This window comes from Myotis brandtii, unplaced genomic scaffold, assembly GCF_000412655.1.
Source record: "Myotis brandtii unplaced genomic scaffold, ASM41265v1 scaffold71, whole genome shotgun sequence".
Taxonomy (NCBI): domain Eukaryota; kingdom Metazoa; phylum Chordata; class Mammalia; order Chiroptera; family Vespertilionidae; genus Myotis; species Myotis brandtii.
The window spans coordinates 1307510-1331976 of record NW_005370787.1 but is presented as its reverse complement, the minus strand read 5'-3'; the positions used below and the strand labels follow the sequence as shown (position 1 = coordinate 1331976).

The 24467-nt window shown below is 39.5% G+C and overlaps 2 protein-coding genes across 2 annotated transcripts in view; one reads left to right on the top strand and one right to left on the bottom strand.

The window, feature by feature from the left end:
- Positions 1–14020, top strand: part of DNAJC3 (DnaJ (Hsp40) homolog, subfamily C, member 3) — a 46925-nt gene extending 32905 nt beyond the window's left edge. The window contains exons 10-12 of the mRNA XM_014530075.1: positions 9820–9952; positions 10866–11014; positions 12602–14020. Coding sequence (XP_014385561.1) covers positions 9820–9952; positions 10866–11014; positions 12602–12759 — 440 coding nt within the window. The 3' untranslated portion in view covers positions 12760–14020. The remainder of the gene's footprint in view (positions 1–9819; positions 9953–10865; positions 11015–12601) is intronic.
- A 4818-nt stretch (positions 14021–18838) lies between these two features.
- The window catches only part of UGGT2 (UDP-glucose glycoprotein glucosyltransferase 2), a 172626-nt gene continuing 166997 nt past the window's right edge, over positions 18839–24467 (bottom strand). Inside the window, exons 39-40 of the mRNA XM_005882398.2 lie at positions 23258–23384; positions 18839–19065 (exon numbers count right to left, since the gene is read on the bottom strand). Of these exons, the coding sequence (XP_005882460.1) occupies positions 19043–19065; positions 23258–23384 (150 nt within the window). The 3' untranslated portion in view covers positions 18839–19042. The remainder of the gene's footprint in view (positions 19066–23257; positions 23385–24467) is intronic.

The following is a 24467-nucleotide window of genomic DNA, read 5'->3' as shown; positions in this document are numbered from 1 at the left end:
AGAAAGGTTTATGGTACTCTCTTTTTAAGGCAAAGTAATCATTCAGTGTTTCTGCTTTCTACAATTTGGAAAGAATTTTGCTCCTAAGTGGTTTCCTGGGAGTGATGACAACTCTGTTACTGCTATTTGTGGGACATATTTATGGTATAGTTTTGAATTCTGATTGAAGCGTGAAATGTATGCCGTCAGTATGATGTTTTTTTTTAAAATATATTTTATTGATTTTTTACAGAGAGGAAGGGAGAGGGATAGAGAGTTAGAAACATCGATATGAGAGAAACATCGATCAGTTGCCTCCTGCACACTCCCCACTGGGGATGTGCCCGCAACCAAGGTACATGCCCTTGACCGGAATCGAACCTGGGACCCTTGAGTCCGCAGGCTGATGCTCTATCCACTGAGCCAAACCGGTTAGGGCTGGAATGTACTTTATTATTCATGACACTTTTTAAAGACCTTAGGGAAGACTTTATTTAAATGGGGGTGGGTGGGTGTATCACGATAGGTACAAGGACCTACATATGTTCTCATTTTCCCCAATTGAGATTGGGCTCAACTCTGACTCCAGCAAGGACAAGTGGGGAATTACAACCAAGCAGCAGGGTATGGTGAGTGGATGGAAAATATACTAAGAGGAAACATCAGGGAAAAGGGACATTCTTGCTAGATGGACTCAATTCTTGCTGAAGGCAGGGCAGGGAATGAGAATTCGATCAGACATTAAGTTCGAATTTGGTCCAGTACCAAAGGTGGGGAATATTAGCCAAAAGGACCTAACAGGATTCTTGCTCAAACTGGATTTTACAAGGTCAGAGAAAGAAGCCCAGGGTTGAGCCTTAGTCAGAAAGAGAACTCAGAGGAACTTGATTAAAGTTTGGATCAAAGGAGAGAGTCTTGGTCAAACCCCAAATCCTGTAAGATATAGAATGTTCCTTCCTTCTTGTCCTGTACCAATCAGTCCCCATCCCACTGCCCACAAGCAGCCATTGTTCTGATTTTCTCTATCATAGATTAGTTTGGCCACCTCTAGATCTTCATATCAATAGAACCATATACCCTTGAACAACACAGTTATGAACTGTGTGGGTCAACTTATATGTGGATTTTTTTCAATACTGTAAATGTTATTTTCTCTTACATTTTCTTTAGCTTACTTTATTGTAAGAATACAGTAAATAGTATATAACATACAAAATATATGTCAATCGACTTTATATTATTGGTTAGGCTTCAGTCAATGATAGGCTATTAGTAGTAAAGTTTTTAGAGAGTCAAAAGTTATATGTGGATTTTTGACTGCACCGGGGTCAGAGCTCCTAACCCTTGTGTTGTTCAAGGGTCAACTGTAGTATGTCTTCTTTTGTATAAGGCTTCTTTTATTCAAACATGTTTTTGAGATTTATTCATGTACTGGCAGCCGTCAGCCTGGCTTGTGGCTGAGCAGAGCTTTCCCTGTGGGAGCGCACTGACCACCAGAGGGCAGCTCCTGCATTGAACATCTGGCCCCTGGTGGTCAGGCCAGCCTGGGTGAGGGCTGATGGCTCTTGGCAGGTTGGCCACAGCCCCTTCAGGGTAGGGGTCCCAGCTGGGGTGCCTGGCCAGCCTGGGTGAGGGCTGATGGCTCTTGGCAGGTTGGCCACAGCCCCTTCAGGGTAGGGGTTCCCACTGGGGTGCCTGGCCAGCCTGGGTGAGTGGCTAATGGCTGTTTGCAGGCTGGCCATAGCCCCTTCAGGGTGGGGGGTCCCCGCTGGGGTGCCTGGCCAGCCTGGGTGAGGGCTGATGGCTCTTGGCAGGTTGGCCACAGCCCCTTCAGGGTAGGGGTCCCAGCTGGGGTGCCTGGCCAGCCTGGGTGAGGGGCTGATGGCTGTTTGCAGGCTGGCCACAGCCCCCAGCCACCCAAGCTCCCAGTGGAGGCTGGCTAGAAGCAGGTATCTGGGATTTATTTATCTTCTATAATTGAAACTTTGTTGCTTTGATCGGAGGCCACAGCCGACCAGGGCAGGCAGGAAGCTTGGCTTCCTCCATCACCAGGGCAACCAAGCCTCCTGCTTGCTCCAGCTCCGTGGCTGCCGGCCGCCATCTTGGTTGGGTTAATTTGCATATAGTTGCTCTGATTGGCTGGTGGGCGTGGCTTGTGAGTGTAGCGAAAGTATGATCAATTTGCAATTTTCTCTTTTATTAGATAAGATAAGCATTTAAGCCGAAACTGGTTTGGCTCAGTGAATAGAGCGTCGGCCTGCGGACTGAGAGGTCCCGGGTTCGATTCCAGTCAAGGGCATGTACCTGGGTTGTGAGCACATCCCCAGTAGGAGATGTGCAGGAGGCAGCTGATCGATGTTTCTCTCTCTCATCGATGTTTCTAACTCTCTATCTCTCTCCCTTCCTCTCTGTAAAAAATCAATAAAATATATATTAAAAAAAAAAAAGATAAGCATTTAAAGCTGTACTTCTCACATTGTTTTATTTTCATTATCATTTGGTTTGAAATGTATTCTAATTTTCCTTCTGACTTTTTCGTTAGATGTAGTTTAATTTTCAAATATAGGGTAGGGCAAATTAATTATTGTATTCAAAAGTGGTTACAACTGTAATCCTACTTTTGCCCCACCCTGTATTTGATGGTTTCCTAGGAACCTGATTATTTTTTAAAATATATTTTTATTGATTTCAGAGAGGAAGAGGGAGAGATAGAAGCATTAATGATGAGAGAAAATCATTGATTGGCTGCCTCCTTCACACCCCCTACTGGGGACCAAGCCCACAACCTGGGTATGTGCCCTGACTGGGAATCAAACTGTGACCTCCTGATTCATAGGTCAGTGCTCAACCACTGAGCACCATCAGCTGGGCCTGATTATTGGTTTCTAATTTAATTCCAGAGAACATACTCTGTGTGATTTCCTTTCTTTTAAATTTATTTAGATTTGTTTCCTTTAAAACTTACATATATATGTGTTGTAGTCCAGCATAATATCTTGCTGAATGTCCTATGTGCACTTGAAAATAATATGTATTCTGCAATTGTAAGGTGTAATGTTTTCTGTTAGTTTTCCCAGCAGTTGCTGAAAGTTGTTAAAATCTTTAATTACCTTTTGTGGAAATTGCAAACTTTCCTATCTTCCCTTTAAGTGTTCAGTTTTTGTTTATACATTTTGAAGCTCTGATATTAGCAACCCAAACATTTAAGACTTAAATTCCTGATGAACTTTTCTCCCACTCCCTCCCCTGAAGGGAGTATTGCAATACACTAAAAAAATTCTGAGGAAAAATAATTTTTAACCCAGACTTTGATGTATAACAAACTATTAATTAGGGTGGTTTTAAATAATTATTTGGAATTTTCTTTTTAAGTTGTGGTATCTCCAGGGAAAGCCTTCTGCTTAATTGGGAGATGGCTATTTTTATGACAATTGTTCTGTTTCAATTTTCTGTCTCTTTTGCATTGAGTTACTCTCTGGAGTTTTCAAATTTATTTGTACAGAATTTAGCAAAGTAGTCTCATTTTAATTTCTTCCATGATTATTTCTCACTTATTTGAGCTTTCTTTTCTTAATTAGAGCTATATACAGATATTTCTGAATAAATAAGCTTTTGACTTTTCAGTCCTATTTTTGTTTCATTAGTTCTGTTTTTTTGTCCTATAATTCACCTTTGTTTTCTAACTTTGAATCATGATTACTTAGTTCATTTTTTTCTTGTAATTCTTATTGAACCACTAAGGTTATAAATTATCCTGTTAAAACCTCGTGAGATGTCTTATGGTTCTGAACAGTAGTGTTTTCATCATTATTACTTTTTAGATATTTTTCAGGTTTTATTTTTATATTTTTCCTTTAAGAGTTGGTGAGTTAAAAAATTTTTAGGCGTGAAACTCCTTTTATTTTTTTACATTAATTTCTAGTGTTATAACGTTGTGATGGGAGAATACTTTTAGTACTCCTGTCTTTTGTAATTTATTACTGGTTTCTTTGTTTTTAATCTAAAATGGCTGATTTCATGAGTTATAGAGATTTGGAAAGAGGTGAACACTCTCGTTTCTGAGACAGTTTGACTTATCACTCAAATCTACCTTATATTGTGGTCTTTCTTTTCTTGCCTTTTTTCCACTAGCTCTGTTATGAACAGAGAAGTAAGTCTCCCTCTACGAGTGGTCTGTCCTATTATCTTATTTCTGCTTCATAAATGTTGCTGTTATTTTATGCAGATATTCTGTATGTGTCTCATTACGATGTTTAGCCCTTAGCTTTATAAAACTCCCCCCCCCTTTTAATGTTTTTTTTTTTTTAACCTAAATTCTAATTATCTGATGTTAAGATTGTGAACCAAACTTATTTGCATTTGTCTGGTGAAACTTTGACCACACTTTTATTTTCAACATTTTGGAATCACTTTGTTTCAGGTATGTCTCTTGCATAGAGTTGTGTTTTAATTTGTGATCCCATATGAAAGTCTTTTAAATAGGCGAGTTAAACACATTTATACTTACTGATATGACAGACATGTTTGGTCTGAATTCTGGCATTCTGTTTTGCTGAGAAATTTTGCTATTTGGCCTGTATCGTTTTGTGTAATACTTTGATATCTAGGAAGGTTTGTATTTTTCTTAAGTTATTTTTATAGTTTTGTTAACTTTGCCCTCTTCCTCAGGGCAGTATTTATTAGTTTCCTACAATGAGGAAGAATATTAGCATGCTTCTTCTTCCTCTTCCCTTTTCTTCTACCATAATACCTGTTAATGAATTTCTCTCTAGTATTTGCCTTTGACTTATCAGTGAGTGGTGTTTTCTGATTGCTCCAGCTGTAATTGGGGGAATTCATGAATTCTCCCATCTTCTGTTAGCTGTATCCCTCCTGCCTTGTCGGGGCATGCATTCTTCCCTAGCACTGAACTTCTGTTTTGTTTCAGTCTCGGTTCTATATTAAATATATTTAATGTGTGCCATCCCTCCTTGGCTATGATTTCTCTAGACTCTTCTTGGTGAATTCATCCCATAGTAGTTTCCTTGAGGGGCTCCTGGGAAATTTTTTTCCTAATTTCTTCTATGTTCAAAGCTGTTTGTACCTTTTGTACTTGAAGGATGGCTTGGCTAGATAAGAATATTCTTGGTTCACAAATTTTCTGTATATTCTAGTTACTATTATATTCTTTCTGGGCACTGAATATTGCTATGGAAAATCTGGGGCCAGGATTTTGGTTTTGGTCTGGCCACCCAAAAAGCCCTTATCTTTCAAGTGTGTTACTTATCCTAGGATATTATCTTAATGTTGATCATTCTCATCCTGTTTGCCCCGGTACCTAGTGTGCCCTTTGAATTATATAGGTTTATCTTTCATTTTAGAAAAGTTGTCTTAAATTTTATCTGAATTTTGTTCTATTAGTTTTCTGCTTCAAAGATTACTCTTTGCTTGTTATCTGTAGTCATTTTGAACTCATTATTTCCATTTCATTTTGTTGGATCCTTAGTTTTTCCTCATATGCTTCTCCCTTGTGCTCCTTCTCATTTTGTCTTCACTTCTCTGAGAGTTTTTATTGTATTTATTTTTCTTGAGTGTTGACTACTCATATTTTTATCTCCCCCTTGTCTCATTCTCTCTTACTGAGCTCCTGTTCTGCTTAGTGATTTAATTATCCTTATTAGGGGTGATTGAATTAAAATTTAAATATTCATGTCAATATTTGCTCAGAATTTTCATGTATTCTTTGGCTGTTGTCCTGATGTGTGTTCATCAGGTAAGTTTCAGTGTTCTTTTCCTGTTTTAATTTAAAAATTAAATATCTGTGAATTGATGCTAAAAAAATATTACCCATCACAAAACGAGTTACATTGCCCTTTTCTATCTATCTGTGGGAAAGTCCTTTGCGGGTATGTGTGTAAGGGGGTGTTGGGGACAGGGCAGCCTTCTGTACTTAATTGCAATACTCTCTGCTTCACTGTTTCCACAGACATTCTGCTTCCTGCTAAAATGGCCTTTCTGTTATCCATGCCCTCTCTGCTTCTCTGAACCAAACCGTGTCCAGGAGGTCGTCTGCTGCCAGTCCTGCTGCCCCTCTGCCCACTTCCTTTGCTACATCAAAGGGGCATATCTTTTGCACTTCAGGGTGAGCCCCTCACCTTCAGAGAGCACATAGTTGCTGAGTTTCCTGACATGTGCTGCCCAGGGCTATCTGCTATTCTCCCTCATTGCAGTTCCTTCTTTGCCCATCTTCTCCTTAGTAAGGCCTCTGCTTTATCTTCACTCAGTCGGCTTTCGATTTCATGGTTCTTGTAATATGCAAGGATACAGGTTGTCACTCAGGGTGAGCCCATACTCAGAAAAAGTGTACTTTGCTGGCTTTTTCTGTGATCTCTTGCCATTGGGCCTTTCTCACTATTTGCTTCCCCCTCTCATTATAGATTTATGGCTGATATTAGGTAATATTTGTAGTCCGTGCACAGTGTGAATTGTTTTGTTGAAAGTGCAGCTCTCCCCTGTACCCCTACCTTGTTTGTTTTGTATGATACCCAGGGTGAGAAAGTTGGTGTTCCATGGGGCCTATTTATATTGGAGGTGTGATATAATCTTAAGTGTAGACTTTTAGGGGAAATAGGGAGGGAAGCCGAGGAGAGCTGTTATGAAGCTGTTACAGCTATTCCAGTGTGTTAATGATGGACTTCTTCACAGTGGTAACTTGGAAATGGTGAGTAGTAGTAACAGTCTGTTGGAAGGGAAGCTGATTGAGGATTTGCTAATGGATTGGTGAAATGAAAGAGGGAAGTCATTTGCAACTGTGCATGTTTGTTTTTCAAGTGCTTCTCTCTATTGGGGAGTCATTGCAGACTGCAAGCGGGCAGAACCTGCTCACAGGAAGACCCCTGCAGTGCTTGCCATCTTGCCCTTATCAGGTGGAGTCCTTTGGTGTATTTAAATTGTTCTAGGTTTGCTGTGGAGGTCTCAAGTGCCTGCAGGCTCAGTTCTGCATCTATTCCTGGTCCCAGCAGCCAACTCAGGGGTCCTCCAGATGCACACCCTCCATTCTGCTTAGAGGCTGGGTCTTGGGCCCTGGTAGGGTTAATGCTGTATCTGCTCCACATAAAAAGGGAACATCTGCTCTTGCTTGCTAAACTGAGGATCCTTGGCCAAATAGAACGGCCTCCAAATTTGATAGAACCTCTCAATGTGTATTTTTTCTACTTAGATTAAATCACTATTAATATGATCCCATTTGCTTTCCCTCTTCCAGAAACAGATAAACATTTGTACTGTTTTCAGTGCTGCCATGATTATGCTATTTTTTAATTCTTTTTTTAAATTTTAGTCAATTTGGTGGGATAGTGGGATAGAGGACAGGCAAACTCCTTTGCTTACTGTCTGCCATCTTGATCTGGTTGTTTGCATTGCTCCTTAAGAATTAAGTGAGGAGAATATGGAAGAAAAAAAATTTGGGAGGATAAGATTTTTTATATTCAGAGGTTAGAAACTGAATTGGCTAATATGTAATATACTAGAGGCCCGGTGCACAGATTCGTGCACCGGTACGGTCCCTCGACCTGGCCTGTGGGTATCGGGCTGAAACAGGCTCTCTGACATCCCCCGAGGGGTCCCGGATTGCGAGAGGGCACAGGCTAGGCCGAGGGACCCCACCGGTGCACGATTGGGGCCGGAGAGGGACCACAAGAGTACTCCAGGGCGTGTTGGGCCCATCTAGCCCAGTCCCAATTGGAGCTGGTTGGCCAGGGAGGGACTGCGGGAGGTTGCAGCCGGGGAGGGACCACAGGAGAGTTCCAGGGCATGTCTGGCCCGTCTCGCCTAGTCTCGATCGGCCGGACCCCAGCAGCAAGCTAACCTACTGGTCAGAGTGTATGCCCTCTGGTGGTCAGTGTGTGTCATAGCAACTGGTTGAATGGTCGGACCCTTAGCATATCAGACTTTTATTATATAGAATATTATATAGAATACTGTTTATTTGGGGCCTTAGTATTTCTGGCTTACTCTGTTTTTCACAGCTGCTCAGTGTATGGCATATACCTAACTAGACGGCATTTAGTATTTTTTTAGGATTCCCTCAGAGAGTAGAATCTGAAGTATAATTAAAAATTATCTAGTTTATATCCATGGAAAGTCTTACATCATCCATATTAAGTTTAAGATAGAATGTAGAAGACTACTTTGGGGAGATACTATGAACACTTAAGAATGCAAACATGTTTTAAGTGTAGAGTTTGTATAAGTAGCAAAATTGCATATATTGAGACATTTCCCCTTGTATTAAATTCCTTCAAAGTAATTTCCTTACTAGGTTCTGATATCAAATGCTATGGGTATTAATTGCAAAGTTAAACCTTGCTACTATTTATGACAGATTTATATACTAAATTGGAAAGATACTTTAGGATGTCACTGTGGATTGGGTGACTGATATTTAGTGTTTCATTAATATTTAATATTAATACGTTGAGGCAGGAATTAGGAGAAAAGCTTAAAGCAGCCCCCCTTTGTTCATGGTGGGGAGCGGCGGGGGGAACAGATGTAGTGTTGGTTATTTTTCTATGTAGTTCAGGCTTGTAAATTTGAATATCTTTCTCATTTTAACCTTGCCCAAGGTTAAACCCCTTCCAGGATTATCTATCCTGGCAAGTTATCCAGAGAGTTGTCTTTTTTCACAATGAAATGTATTTCCATAAAAACTAGAATTTGAAACCAACAATCTATTATTTGAGATGTCTGTCCAGGGAGAACACTGGGAAAAATTTGTGTTGGAGCTTCCCAAGACCACCCCCAGATTTGATGATTCAGGAGGAGGACACATGGGACTCAGTATGTAGTTGTACTGAGGACCAAGATTTAGTCCAGTGAAAGGATACTAAGTAAGACCAGGGAAAGGCTCATGGGGCAAAATTCAGAGGGAACCAGGTGAAAGATTCAAAGCGTCTCTCTGTGAAATCATACAGCACCAGCTAATTCCTCAACAAGTGTGAAGTGCTGTCTACCAGGGGGCTGCCTAGTTCATACCCAAATTCTAGCCTTCCAGAAGGAAATAAGACGTTTCGTATAAATCACAGTTGTTTATACAGATACTTTCGGCATGGTGAGCCAGTCTTACCAGGGAATGTTGGGAACACTCCTGAAATTCAACTTTCCAGATGGCTGCCAGGGGCCAACCGTTCTAAGGATACTCCTTTCTGCATGACATTAGGTATCCAGATAAATGCCTGTTTTTTAAAATATTTTAAAGCTAAAAGAAAGGATACAATAAGGATTATCAGACCTCCCATACAAGGTCTGTATGTGGGTTTCTATTTTGATTGATACTTAAAAAAAAAAATCAGGTTGTAATAGTTTATGTTGAAATCTGTGGGTGACTTAGTAATTCTGATTGCTGATGGTTCCTCTTGCTCCCTTTCTAAGCCTCTAATTCTTCTGTACTGTGGACCCAGTAGCTGACCAAGCAGATTTTCTTTGCCACTGTCTTGTTTTCCTGTGTAACAATCACTTTAATCTTACTGATGGTAAGATTGCTTTGTTTAAAGTGCTGATGTTTAAAATATCTACAAGGCTAAAAGGTATGGGTAAGATAATGTGGGAGGGAAAGTATACAAACAGCAGTGAATTTTATTGACTGGGAGTAATAAGCTACTAAATTATTCCTTAATTATGTCTTTTGTAAGTTTGTGAACAAAATTACTAAGGTTACCACTTCTTAGGCTCTTAGCAGTAATGGCAAAAGAGTGAAAAGATTGGGGGGGAGATGGTGACTTCAGTGTTAATTTTGCAGGATAAGTAAAGGTGTTATAAATTGTAATTCTTCTTAACAGCATTATCTTAAACATATTTTGACAGCTATTCAGGATTATGAAACTGCTCAGGAACACAATGAAAATGACCAGCAGATTCGGGAAGGTCTAGAGAAAGCACAAAGACTATTGAAACAGTCACAGAAAAGAGATTATTATAAAATCTTGGGAGTAAAAAGGTGAATTATTTAAAATTTGCATTTTTATTTTTATTCGTTTTAAAGCTAATCATTGCTCCTCTTTCTCGGATTCCTTTCCTTTCCTAATAGCCTAACAACATAAAACTATTTTGAATATATTACAGTTTTCTTGGATGATGTAGACTAGTAATGCAATAATGGAGAATTAGTAGTTGGTGACAAAGATATGACGCTGTAGCATGAATAGATCCTAGGCCTAGATTTCCTTTTTAAAAAATACTATTTTTTTATTTGATTTAAGAGAGGAAGGGAGAGAGGGGGAGAGAGAAATATCAATGAGAGAATCATTGATCAGCTGCCTCTTGCACGCCCCCACACTTGGGATCAAGCCCGCAACTTGGGCATGTGCCCTGACCAGGAATTAAACTGTGACCTCCTGGTTCATAGGTTGATGCTAAACCACGGAGCCACACTGGCTAGGCTAGGCCTATATATCTTAAAGGTAATGAGTTAGGAGTGAGATTTTTTTTTTGGTGGGGATAGGAGGGAGAGAGGGGATTGGGGAAAGGAAAACGTTATCTAGGCCTATAAATAAAGTGGCATTTTAAGAATCAACTTGTAGGTACTAAGATATTTAATTTACTCAATATGTACTTTTGAATAAGAAAACCTTCCTTGGCCAGAACCGGTTTGGCTCAGTGGATAGAGCATCGGCCTGCGGACTCAAGGGTCCCGGGTTCAGTTCCGGTCAGGGGCATGTGCCTTGGTTGCGGGCACATCCCCAGTGGAAAAATATAAAAAAAAAATTTTTTAAAAAAAAAAAAAAAAAAAAAGAAAACCTTCCTTGAACAAACATCATTTTTTTAGGTAATTGTTCTTATTAAGTAAACTAATCCAGAAGTGTTGGGTACTTCTTAACTAATGATTATTAATAAATTTTAATACCCCTCAGAAATGCCAAAAAGCAAGAAATCATTAAAGCATACCGAAAATTAGCAATGCAGTGGCACCCAGATAACTTCCAGAATGAAGAAGAAAAGAAAAAAGCTGAGAAAAAATTCATCGACATTGCAGCTGCTAAAGAAGTCCTCTCTGATCCAGGTAGCACTTGCCTTTAACATTTTCTATTCTTTTGAAATGGCTGTCGGTGACTTAGCCTCCCTCTTCCATTGCCTGTCATAGAGGTGGTGTCAGAATGGATGGGAGGCAGCTCTGGGCTCACTTCAAGGCTGGTGACTAGTGTGGGCTTGCAGTTTCAGAAGTCCAGTTTCATGCCTGCCCCGTCAGACTCAGGGACCCACATATTCTCGGTGCAGGGGAATGAAAAAGCCTGAATTTGACATTCCTGTTTTTTTTTTCACCTGTGATATGGAAGCACAACAGTGAGGGGGATTTCTTAGGTTTCGCCCAGTTTCATAGCTCAGGGATGAATTCTTCATACCAAACTGACAGAAGCTTGATAAGGAAACCAGGCTGGACTGTGCAGTGGTGGGAGAGAAGCTGCCTGCCAGTGTGTGCTCCCCAGGAATGTTGTCCTAAATCAGATGTTCATTTGATTTACTGGCTGCTATAAGTGTTCTTTAACACACGCCAAAATGGCCTGGGAAATAAGAGTGAAAGAAGAATTTAGGTATTTTTGAACAACACTGACATTTCCAAGGGGAACGTAATGTTAAGCTAGTATCTACTGATTCTTGTGCCTTTCCGTGTCAGTGGGAACAGAAGCTACGGCTTGAGCTAGACAAATTAAGGAAAAAATAGAAGGAAATCAAGTTGTATGCCTATTTGACAAATCTTTCTTGAACACCTCACTTACACTATGCACCTGAAGTGAAACAATTTTTTGTTCTTAATTTATCATCAAGCCTAGGAGACAGAGTGTACTTAACGAGTGCAGTAGGCTCCATACCATGGCGGTTCTGTTCCACAGAGGAGGGTCTACCACCTCCCTGGAGTGGCTCTGTCCCTGGCTTGCACAGTGCACAGGTGGGGGGCTCCGTAGCTGAGCTCCACGGGAGCTGGGCTGGCAGTCACAGAGGTGCCCATGGAGAAAAAAACTGCATTTTTAATTACTATGAGTTCTTTTTTTTCTTGGTTCCCTTTTCTTAGCCCCCGTTCTTATTTTCAGGATGAAATGGCTTTCTCTAATCTCTGAGGATGAGCTTGCTCTCCTGCCACCTGCAGTGTTCCTTTCTCCCATTTGCCTGCACTGGTCTCTGGCTCATCAGGGACTTTCCTCGGCACTGACAGGCACAGCCGTGGAGGTGGCCTCGTTCCCCTCATTTCTGAAGAAATTCACATTATTTAATAGTGAGGCTTTAGACAGCTTGTGCCAGGCTCACTTCCTTGTTGGGCTCAGGATGGTGACAGGGCTGTTCTGGAGGCCGCTTTCTCTGCAGTTACTAATTTTTTCCAGAGAAGCATCTCCTTGGGTGGCTTCTTGTGAGGAGAGATTTAGGGGGTCTGATTTTCAATTATATCATTTTCAACCCTGGCCCTCGCGCCTTCTCTGTGACTGGTGTTTCTCTTGTCTGTTTTCCTGAGACCAAACCTCTGATCTAGGAGAGCCTGTTTTTGAGTGTCAGGCATACCTGTTGTAATAACTGAAAAGTAAGTAGTCCCTCAGTCCACCCCCTTCTGCACATCTTAGTCCATACCTGAGTCTTACTCTGCTGGTTTCTTTTCTAGAAATGAGGAAGAAGTTTGATGATGGAGAAGACCCTCTGGATGCAGAGAGCCAACAAGGAGGTGGTGGCAACCCTTTCCACAGAAGCTGGAACTCATGGCAAGGGTTCAATCCCTTCAGCTCAGGCGGACCTTTTCGATTTAAGTTCCACTTCAATTAAACCAGCTGTTTTTTTTTCCTCTCTCTCTTATTCCTTACATTTTTTTAAAGATTAAAAAAAAAAACCTTGTTCCAGGATCCTAAAGAAAAAAAAAATTCAAATATTTTAGTTTGTCCATGACCAAAGAGTTGTTTTAATAAGAAAAATCTGTTCTTCTCCATTTTAGACTTGAGGTGGATGGGTTTGTAATGGCCGGGAGCTGAGGAATGTCTGGGGAAGTGGTCTGAGGCAGGCTCACCTGGTCTGTGTTTTTCTATGCTGCAGCATGTAGAAATGATTTTCTTCACAGCCTTGCATAGTATGTCAGTGCCTATGTGTATAAGAAGGAGCTGTACGTAACCTTCATGAGAATGGGTTATATTTCAGTATTCTTAAAGAGAATATTAACATTTTGAGCTATTTGTTCTTAGGGACAATTTTGTTTAGATTTTGGTCAATACAGTCACTTGCAAATATTGTTAAATTACAGAGCCTCCTTTAATCCACATGCATTTCCATCCCCCACCAGCATGAACACGGCTGACACTGGGGGGAAGGAAGGGAACTTGAGCTCATGAATTAGAGAACCTGCTACCCAAATGGTAGTCAATGTAGCCAGGCTTATACTTTGGATTGATGGTAAGCATATACTTTGTATTTTGTTGTTGAGTATCTCTGCAAGAGAATACTAAAAACCACTGACATAGAATTAATTGTAAAACCTATGGGCCTTTTATTTAACATGAAACATAACATATTAACTTAAAAGTTATGCATAAAATAGGTTCAGATAAGATAGCAGTGGTTTTATGTAAAATAAATTTGCTGAGATGCAGAGTGAACTACTTCAACAACTGAAATTGAGAGTTAAACCATTTCCTATAACAGGATTGTCATAGAAATGTAAAGTTACTCAGTTAACATCAACAGAATGCCCTCTTCCCCACCTTTAATCCATACAGTGGGGCAGGTTCTCTTACCTCCTGGCAGACCCGCTTGGACTGTAGTAACGCCCACATGGGGCCTGTTTCAAGTGGGCATGAAACAGCAGACCCACCCCTTCACCAGACCTGGATGCCACTACATGGTCTCCTGCCTGCAGGCTTACAAATGTAGTCAGCTCTGGCTATATTTCCACTATCAAGATGGCATCTCTTCTTGGGATTCTTTCTTCTTACCTTTGAAGAAATGAACTATTCAATCTTTGTTTATTTGATATTTTTTCCCCTAAAAAAAATGAGTGTTACTTTAATCAAGAATATTAAATATTTATGGAACTATTGATACTGCATTTAAAATCTAAGAGAATTACTTTAGATAAGAATTAGTACCTTTACTCTGGAAAGGTTTTTCTATTTGCCTCAAAGCATGTTGAAGCATTTTAAGCAATACGAGTCTGATAATGTTTTTATGAAATCAAGCATTTTAATTTTAGTTCTAGAAGGCATCCTGACCAGTAATGTCCACAACAGCCAAGCACAAATCATTTTCTTCCACAGTCATCCTGAAACATATGTGGAAAAATTTTCTTAACTAGGAGACAAAAATCACATAGTTGAGTTGGGTAAAACACGTAAGTGCTTTTTGCATCTATTTTGAAGTCTATTTCTTACCAATAAACTTAACAATGCATTTTGAAAACTAGTGAACATCTTGCAGCTTTCATTTTGTTTTAATGTCTCAAATTTCAAGCTAATGTGAAAATAATTCCCAAAGGAAATTCCTTGTTTATTTAATTTCAGTAATCGCATTACTTAATTATATCAGAGATTTTTTTCAATCTGGTTCTTTCGTACATGATGTCACTGTGACCTCTTTGAAATCTAGCAAAGGCCTCTATTTACTTTCAAGAAGAGGATTTTCATACACAAGGAGAACAAAGGAAATATTAAATTACTTGCCCTTCTATTGAGAGGGGAGGATGAAAAGTCAGGAGGTTTGAGAGCTGGGCCACATGGGAAATGCATCTGGGACATAGGTTACCTCGCTGCCTGCCAATTGCTGCCCATTGGGTTGTTTACATTATTTTTTCTCCACTTGTAATAACCATAATTCCTGTTTATAAAGTCTTACCATAGACTTAATTTAGTCATCGTACTGAAATGTGCAGAGTTATTTGCCTGTTTTCAGTGAAGAGTAAAATCTATGATGCCAAGTGCCAACGCCACTGAGAGAAATTAATTCTTTGGAATTCGTTTTGCTGATTAATGAAGAAAACAGTGACCTTTACGTTCCAGCCTGGATGGGCATCAGCAGTCTTCTGGTATCCACCTGAAGGGAAAGACGGTCACTCGATGTTCCCTTACATGACTGAGGAAAACATGGGTGTGTGGAGGACAGCGAGTCTCCTTGCCGGCCTGGAGATCGCTGTGCAGTGGAAGGCGACGACTGAGGAAGCATTCGACTGGTTTGGGGGCTACTCGCACTTACCACTCTCGAGTCTCTGGAGACTGCAGTGTCCGGTAACCTTCATGGCTCTTTCTGGGAAAGTGAATGCACAGGGGCCCGTCACCTCACCTGTGTTATATTCCCTTCTTAAGGCCTCCCTTTTGGAGATCTCCACAAGTGAAGTATTTCTGGTCTGTACACTGTGGATCTTTTCCACAGCAGCAAGTATTAAACACATCAGCCTATAAATGTGAAAAAGTTCTGAAAATTTATTGCCCACTTCTGAAAGTTCATGCTTGCTTACTGCATAAATGAAAACTTGAGAACAACTTCAATAGTTTACTGATGTGAATTGGATATAACTACTAATTTTAAAACGTCTTTCTCTTTAATCAGTTTTAAAACTTTATTCTAAATATCAATATGGAAACAGAACTTCTTTGGGACTTTGATAATAGAATGCAAATAATCCACAAAATTTTAAAGAGAAAAATACTGATAACTGAGTAGGAAAAAAGTTAATAGAATCACAATTTAAAACTGGCATTTTCTATTCATGGTGGAAAAATGAAAGATTCACCTTTAAAGGCATGAAGTTGGTCAAAAATTGTGAGGTTTACCATGAAAAAAATGCATGAGATGCCTAAGTTAAAAATGGTTCCTCAGGTATTTGTTAGAGCCAACTGCCTTAAGGGTACAGGGCACTGGTAACAGGCCTTGCAAAGATTTTTTGTTGAGTAAACATCAATAGTATAACCAAGAGAGATCCATGCAACTTTGTGGAATGTAATTTACTTTTCCATATTTAAAAGAAGAAAGGAAGAAAGAAGGCAAATGCTAACTTGTCAATGCATAATATCCTTATTCTAAATCAGATTATTCCTTTTGAAGTAGCAGAGTTTATTCTGTAATTGCAAATTATGTCAATAGATGGGGATACTTTTTTTTTTATGAATGATCTCATTTGTTGAATGATTTAAGAGTAAAATTAGCCACTGCGTGGCTTGTGTATAGTTGACAGGTTTTGTTGCAATCATCTGTGGTTGAACCTCTTACCTGCAGTGGAAAGCAGAGTATGGAGAGTGTAAAAACTGGAGATGTTTGGGGAGTTAAGATAGTACTCCTGTATGACTGTATAGTTGGGTTTGAATGAGAAGACTAAGTAACTTAATCCATCTCAGTTTAGTGTTTTAATAAAGAAACTGAAAATTAATTGAAATGGGTCTCAGACATGTCTACACATATGGGTACTATTTTTATGCCCTTGTATTTTCACATTTAATAAAAATATTTATGGTCAAAATCAGTACATTTTTGCTTTTGATTAATTTTTAGTCTTTTGGAGAAGTCTATTTTCCCACTTTATTTCACACATAATCAGTGATTACAAGGGCTCCTGTACACAAGCTAAGGAAGATCAGAGCACCAAATGCAGAAATGGCTAAAATCTCTTAATTTCCAAAAGTCTTAGGGACAGCTAGGCGTTCAAGTAGATGGTTCTTCAACTTCAATACAATTAAAATCTCTTAAATTGGCTTTGTTTGAAGACTTTCCCTTTTATACTATAACTAGAGACCCAATGTACAAAATTCGTGCAAGAGTAGGCCTTCCTTCCCCCGGCTGCCGGCACTGGCTTCCCTCGCAGCCACGGCTTTATCCAGGACATCCAGTCCAATTAGCATATTATGCTTTTATTATTATAGATTTGTACATTTCTGTTAAAGTCTTTAAAGGGGACACACACACTATTATCTCAATCAAATTTCTAACAACAAAAGAAGCTTTCTTCTCTATATTCTGCATATCCTAAAATTAAAGGACAGCTAGAATGCTTATATAGACCTTTCCCAGAAAGCTCAAAGTTTGCAAATTCTTAATCATATCTTTGCAATATATGAACAACTGGCCTTAGTCTGAAGACAATAAGGACTTACAGGAGAACAAAGAGGAAGCTCCCTATAGAATATTTATAAATCGAATATTTATAAATCTAGATTTTCAGATATAAGGTATCAGCCATGTGGAAATGAGACACGTAAATTTAGCCACTCAAATGACAAGCTGGGAAGGGAGTGATCAAGACTTATATTCTGCAATTTCAGCTTCTGCTCTATGAAATATAGAATCTAGCAAATTGGACGTGATCGTAATAAGCATGGGAATCAGGTGTCTGCCTAGCCCATTCTTTCTGCAGGATTCTTACAAAAGCGGAAAACAGGCTGACAATAAAGGGGAAAAAAGTACCATCTTGCAGTTGGGGCTTGTGTGCAAAACACTAAACCATGAACTCAGAATTTCTTACCTCTCATCAAGCTCAGATGTTACTCCTGACTCCACAGGAATGAGACAGAGAGTACATAGAGTTGGTCACCTCAGGCCAAGTTACCCATGAGGCCTTTGATAGCATCCCTTTGGATCCCTGGAAATCACAGGAACATTCTAGTTCCATCAGGTAGGCCATATCTGGAACACTCCATTTTATCATAGACAAATACAAACACATAACAAAGGGAGGGTGGCCAGGAGAGGGAGAGGTCTTGTGATCTCTTATTAGCAATGAACAAAGCTACTGGGAACAGAGAACTTATTTGCAAATACTCTGGGCTGGGCTGTCAAATAGAAAAGAACTAGACTTGTTTAGAAGAGCTCAAAGGAGCAAGAGTAGAAACTGCCAATAGACAGCTCTGGCTCACTGGGGACCTAACTCTACAGAATTGTCCAAAGATGGACCACCCTGTATCTATTGGCCTGGAGGGTTCAGAGATGGCCTGAGGCTCTACTACAGGGCCTTGTAAGGGGGGCTGGTACACTGGCTTGGGGCTAAACTCTACTCGCAGTGGTTCTCAACCTTCTGGCCCTTTAAATACAGTTCCTCATGTTGTGACCCAACCATAAAATTATTTTCGTTGCTACTTCATAACTGTAATGTTGCTACTGTTATGAATCGTAATGTAAATATCTGATATGCAGGATGGTCTTAGGCGACCCCTGTGAAAGGGTCGTTCGACCGCCAAAGGGGTCGCGACCCACAGGTTGAGAACCGCTGCTTACTGGATGTTCCCCAAACGTCACTTATCAACAGAATCACCTGGGGAGCTTTTTAAAATAATCATCATTTCCCACGCTCACCTCCGCCCTGTTACATTAGTCACTTCAGGGGTGGGGTTCTAATGACACTGGACTCTCTTCCAGCCCCAGATGCCATGGTTCTAGAACAGTGGGATATTTTCTGAACACTGACTATACCTATTCTCCTATTAATAATACAGGAAAACAAAGTTTACATTCTTAGTTTCTATAAAAGTAGACAGTTCTTTAAAAAAAATGCACATACCCCATAAGCCTACAAATGTTTTATGAAATAAAAATTATAAATATTCAAAATTACAAATAGAGCATAAGATTAAAACATAATTTAAGATAAAGTAGCATTATAGTGCAACACTACCTTCCATTTTACAACAGATAAGGTATAAATGGGATTACTTTTTTAAAAAATTCAGAGACAAGCATGCATCCCTTTCCTTTATCTAATTTTAAATGCATTTTGTGAATAAGAAAATATAAATGCACACAGAGCTGAACTACATAAAAATGTACATGGTTTGGTAAATCCCCACTAGTCAGACATGTTTTTTACTGGGTCACCTGGCAAAATACCACTTTGGTAAAATCAGTCTTTTAAGCAATTAGGAAAAAGGAATAAACTTAGTTTTAAATACTCAGTGGTCATTTCTTATATAACTTAAATTTATTCAATAATTAAAGTACATGTATTTTTAAATAATATTTTTTAAATTGAGGAATATGTCACTGATCTTTAATGAAACTTCCAAAAGTCTTAGCAGTAGTTCAACACTTCCCCAGCAGGTGGCAGATTTCTTGTCACACTTTCATCTTCTCATAAAAGCCAGTGCTAGAGTTCATCATGTGTCAAAACTGTAGGGGAGGAAAGTTTCTTTCTTGAAATCTTAAATATCAAATTAGCTTAAACCTTTAAACCTCACTGATGTCTGAGATATAGAAAAAGCACAGGTGCTGACTGAGGGTCCTTTTGTTTGTTAATTTAGTACTATCTATTTGGTTCAATTATGTGACAAAAGAATAGCTCTCTGTACATTATGGTATTGGTTAGATTGTACCATATCATGACTACTTACCTTTGTCCCCTCCTAGAAGTGAGCTCTCATTAGTCTTGGAGGACAAGAACCATGCCTTATTTATCTGTTATCTCTAGGCCCTAACACCCAGCCTGGCCAGGAGGCCATGAAATATGCTAGTAGATTACTCACCTGCACAAAGTATTAGTGTAATGGAACAACAAAGAGCAAAAGACATACATGGTATTCTATGATGGGAGGAGAGCATTCAAACAGACACAGGTACTATACAAATGTGAGAATAACAGTGAAGACTCTTAGAGGCAAAAAATGGGTTCTTTTCTTTCTGCATCACTGAACTGTCACATCCTAATTGATTTAAGAACGCTGAGAATTCGAAATATTTTCAGGTAGAAATTAAAATACAAATTAAATGTATTCTATACCACAATTCAAGATGGAAGACTATGTTTATATCTTCACTAAATTCCAGTTTATCTTTTTATTTTTTATTTTACTTTATTTTTTTGTAAAATATATTTGTATTGATTTCAGAGAGGAAGGGAGAGGGAGAGAGAGATAGAAACATCAATGATGAGAGACAATCATTGAACGGTTGCCTCCTGCACACCCTCAACTGGGGATTGAGCCCACAACCAGGTCAATTGCCCTTGACCAGAATCGAGAGAGAGAGAAAGAAACATCAATTATGAGAGAGAATCATTGATCAGCTGCCTCCTGCACATCCCCTACTGGGGATCGAGCCCACAACCCGGGCATGTGCCCTTGACTAGAATGGAACCCGGGACCCTTTAGTCCACAGGCTGACACTCTATCCACTGAGGCAAACCAGCTAGGGCCACTAAATTCCACTTTAAAGATAATAAAAAAATATAAAAGGGAATGTGGGAAGTGGTTATGAAACATCATTGGAGCAGAATTTTCAATGAATTACTAAAAATGGAAAAGAGAATATGCAGCTGAATACATAGCACACAGCTGAGATGTGGTGGTGTTCCTGACAGTGGAAAGCCGGGTGAGCCTCCTAACAGAAACGCTGGTGGGGACTGAGTCAGACAGAAGCAATTAACTGAAGGACTAGTCTGGAGTATCTGTGCTGGCCGCTCCCCTCCCATCCTACTGCATACCAGAGGAAATCTGACAGCCTGCTTATCCCAAGATATAAAGTAGAAGACTTTTTTGTTATTAATCCTTACCCAAGGATATTTTTCCCAGTGAGAATGGAAGGGAGGGAAGACAGAGGAGGGAGGGAGGGAGGAAGAGGGAGAAAGGAAGAGAGAGAGAAATCAATGTGAGAAAGACACATTAATTGGTTGCTCCCACAGATGCCCCAATTGGGGCCGGGGATTGAACCTGCAACCCAGATATATGCCCTAGACTGGAAATCAAACCCTCAGCGCATGGCCAAGGCTCTAACCATTGAACAACACCAACCAGGGCATGAAGATTATTTTTGAAAACAAATTGAATAATCTATTGAAGGGGGGGAGGGGAAGGAGAGAGAAGAGAGACAGACACGTAGATATTTTTGTGGGATGGGCTTTGATCTAGTCCCGTGGTCGGCAAACTGCGGCTCGAGAGCCATATGCGGCTTTTTTGCCCCTTGAGTGTGGCTCTTCCTAAGCCTTAGGAGTACCCTAATTAAGTTAATAACAATGCACCTACCTATACAGTTTAAGTTTAAAAAATTTGGCTCTCAAAAGAAATTTCAATCATTGTACTGTTGATACTTGGCTTTGTTGACTAATGAGTTTGCCGACCACTGGGCTAGTCCATGCACATACATCTAGAGGGAAGTCTGTCAGTTCCACAGCATGCTGATATACCTAGAGCTATAAACCAACCCTACCATTCAGAGAAGAAGCCTCTTGGAGAAACAGCCACATTTACACCAAGGCGAGGGAAGCTTATGCCAAAGCCTTAAAAATAGTTACCTCTTTAAGTATAAAAAGACTTCCAATTTTATTCCCTATCTTCCATGTTGTTTTAATGTTCATAATGAACAGCGATTACGTTTACAAATCAAGTAAAGAAACCAATAATCTCCTTTGTAAAACTTCTTTTATACACAACCATATACAAATATAGACAGGCATGCAATTTTTCTTTAAGATGGGGTCAATCATATTTATACATATTCTATAACCTATTTTTCTAACTTGAAAATATGGTATCAGCACAAATACATTTATCTCTATTCTCTTGGAAGGCTACACTATATTTGTATGTATCAATGTTTATAGAATCAATCCTCTATGGACAGGCTATTTCTATTTCATTATTAAAACAATGCTATAACAAACATGTATCATGTATCATTTTTCTTTTAAATATAAGTTTCTTAAAGTGAACTGCTGGGTCATAGGGTATACATATTTAAATTTTTATACAGCTACTACATGTATGTGTAAATGAGTGTTCATGTGTCAACATCCTCATTAATGCTGGGTACTTTGATCCTTTAACTCTTTCCAGTTCGATAAGAGAAACATTTAATTCAGTTTTGTGCACTTGTAATTATGTAAATTTTCCTTTCTTCCTTCCTTTTATTGCTTACTTTCCTTCTCTTCTACTTTGCTCTGACTTATTTATCTTTCTCTTTAGAAAGTTATACCACTTACACAATAATATTACTTCTGAACTTAAATATATTAGATTAAAAATACATGGGTATGTTTTAAATATGGAACATCTCAGATAACACATTGGTTTTGTTAAGGAAAACACAAAGTCAAGATGAAACAATTTAATGCTTATGTGAGGAAATTTATATATAAACATTTTAGCTTCTCTAAAAAATAGAGCTGGGGAAAAGAAATATTATATTTTAAACAACTAGGAAGAATTATTGTGAGGGTAAAAAATATAGCACATGAAAGTCTCTTAACATACTGACTGAAAAAACTCAGTGCGTTTCTTCTTTTTAATCCTCACCCAGGGATATGTTTTTATGGATGTCAGAGAGAGAGGAAGGGAGGGAGAAACACTGATGTGAAACATCAATCGGCTGCATCCCACATGTGACCTGACTGGGAATTGAACCCGCAACCTTTTGGGTGTACGGGACAATGCTCTGAACAACTGAGCCACCAGGCCAGGGCCTTAGTGCTGTTTTTAAAAAGGAGTAAAGAACAAAGGGGAGACAGACACTGGGAAGGAAAGGGAATTATGAGGCCTGAAAGAATATTCAGCACACATCTGTTGAAGGTTTATGTAGATGATTAAATGCCAAGGTAACCACAGTTTTTTAAATCTAAGAAATGGAAGCAGATCTAATTCAAGTCACCCTCCAGCCAACGAACAAGGCTACTAGAATCAGGAACACGTGGAGAAACCTCTATTTTCTATGAGATTAAACTTGGGAGAGAGAAGATAATATTCTTAGTTAGTTATGTAAGGCTTTTATTAAACTTCAGAGCTTGGACTTTCATATTTGGGAAATTCAGTGTGATCTTAAACATAAACATTTTTTTTAAACTTTTACATTTACCTCTATCTTGTGTCAGGAGGTGACATCTATACTACACATCTATGTGGTATAGATTATATGAATTGAAGCTATATCCATGGGGGAATAGATTCTCTATCCATATATTTTTTTAAAATATGTTTTTATTGATTTTAGAGAGTGAAGAAAGGAAAAGGAGCGAGGGGTAGAAATACTGATGAGAGAGAAACATTGACCAAACAACGACCAGCTGCCTCCTGCACAACCCCCACTGGGGATCGAGCCTGCATCCCAGGCATGTGTCCTGACCGGGAATTGAACCAGTGACCTCTTGGTGGATGGGATGTCACTCAACCAATGAGTCACACTGGCCAGGCTCTATCCATATTTTAAATTTGTGAGCTTAGTCCACATAAAAATATTCTTAATTATGTCATAGGCTTTCTTAAAGAAATTCTGACCTAATCACTTGATAACTTCACTATGAAATAAGTATATAATCTATTCTAGTTTCATTTAATGCAACATGTGGTTCAGACACCACCACAGAATGATTACTTACTTGCATTTTCCTTCTTGTTTTCAAGGTGATCTAGCAGTTGTCGTATCTCAGTATCATACTCCACCCACTCTGGGACAATCCTGGCAGCAGCTTTCAGTTTGGGTTCTTTTGTTTTGGGATTATTGCACTGAAAGTTTAAATAAAGTTTTGTTAATAAAAAATCACGCTCCAGAAACAGAAAGGAAATACTTGAGGACTCTGCTGTGTCACTGGAGCAAACAAAATGCATTTTGTAAGAGTAGAGTCCTAAGTCCTACGTCCTTGAAATACTGGAATTCATTAAATAGAGACAGGATTAAGTGAAATGACAGATCTAAGTTTCTGGAAACAGTAAGTGTTCAATGCAAATACTTCAATCAGAAATTTTTTAAAAAATTGTTTAAAGACACTCATGTTTCATAAGAAGTTTTTCAAACAATTCTGTAAAGTATTTTGTTTGACAAGAGATCTAAATACATGAACATTCTGACAAAAAACATAGGAGACTGAGAGAAACCAAGATGGCGGCATAGGTAAAAACCAGAAATTGCTGCCTCGCACAACCACTTCAAAAGTACAACTAAAAGACAAAACGCACATCATCCAGAACCACAGGAAGGCTGGCTGAGTGGAAATTCTACAACTAGAAGGAAAGAGAAAAGTGCACTGAGACTCAGAGGAGGTGCGGAAGTAAAGTGCAGAGGTACGGAGGCACACACAGAAAGGGCTGGCAACTGAGGACACGGTTGTCTTTTTCAATTGGGAGGGAGACACAAGCTCCCGACTGCTCTGAACTCCAGTTCCAGGTGAGTCTCTGGGGACCCAGACTCACACGGGGAGAAACTGGACTGTCTGGCATTGGGCGGAACTCGAGGGTGGCTTTCTCTCAGAGGTGCTTGCAGCGATTACCACGGAACACTGAGACCCGGAACACTGAGACCCGGGACACTGAGACCAGGGGCCTCTTAGGGCAGGGCTGAGGATCAGCCATAGCTGTTGCTCCGCCTGTTGATTCCCTAAGACCCCGCCCCACCAAAGCTGTGCACAGAGGCTTTTGCATATGAATGACCTGGCCCTTTGCAATCCAAAATTACCTAACAAACTGCAGCTGGGTCAGAGAGACACAGAACATCCAAAAGAAGGCCCAAGGCCTCATCTGGGCACCTCCAAATCCCAAACAAAGAAGAGGAATCTGCAGATCTCTCCATAGCTCCTGCTGGGTAGCCTCAGG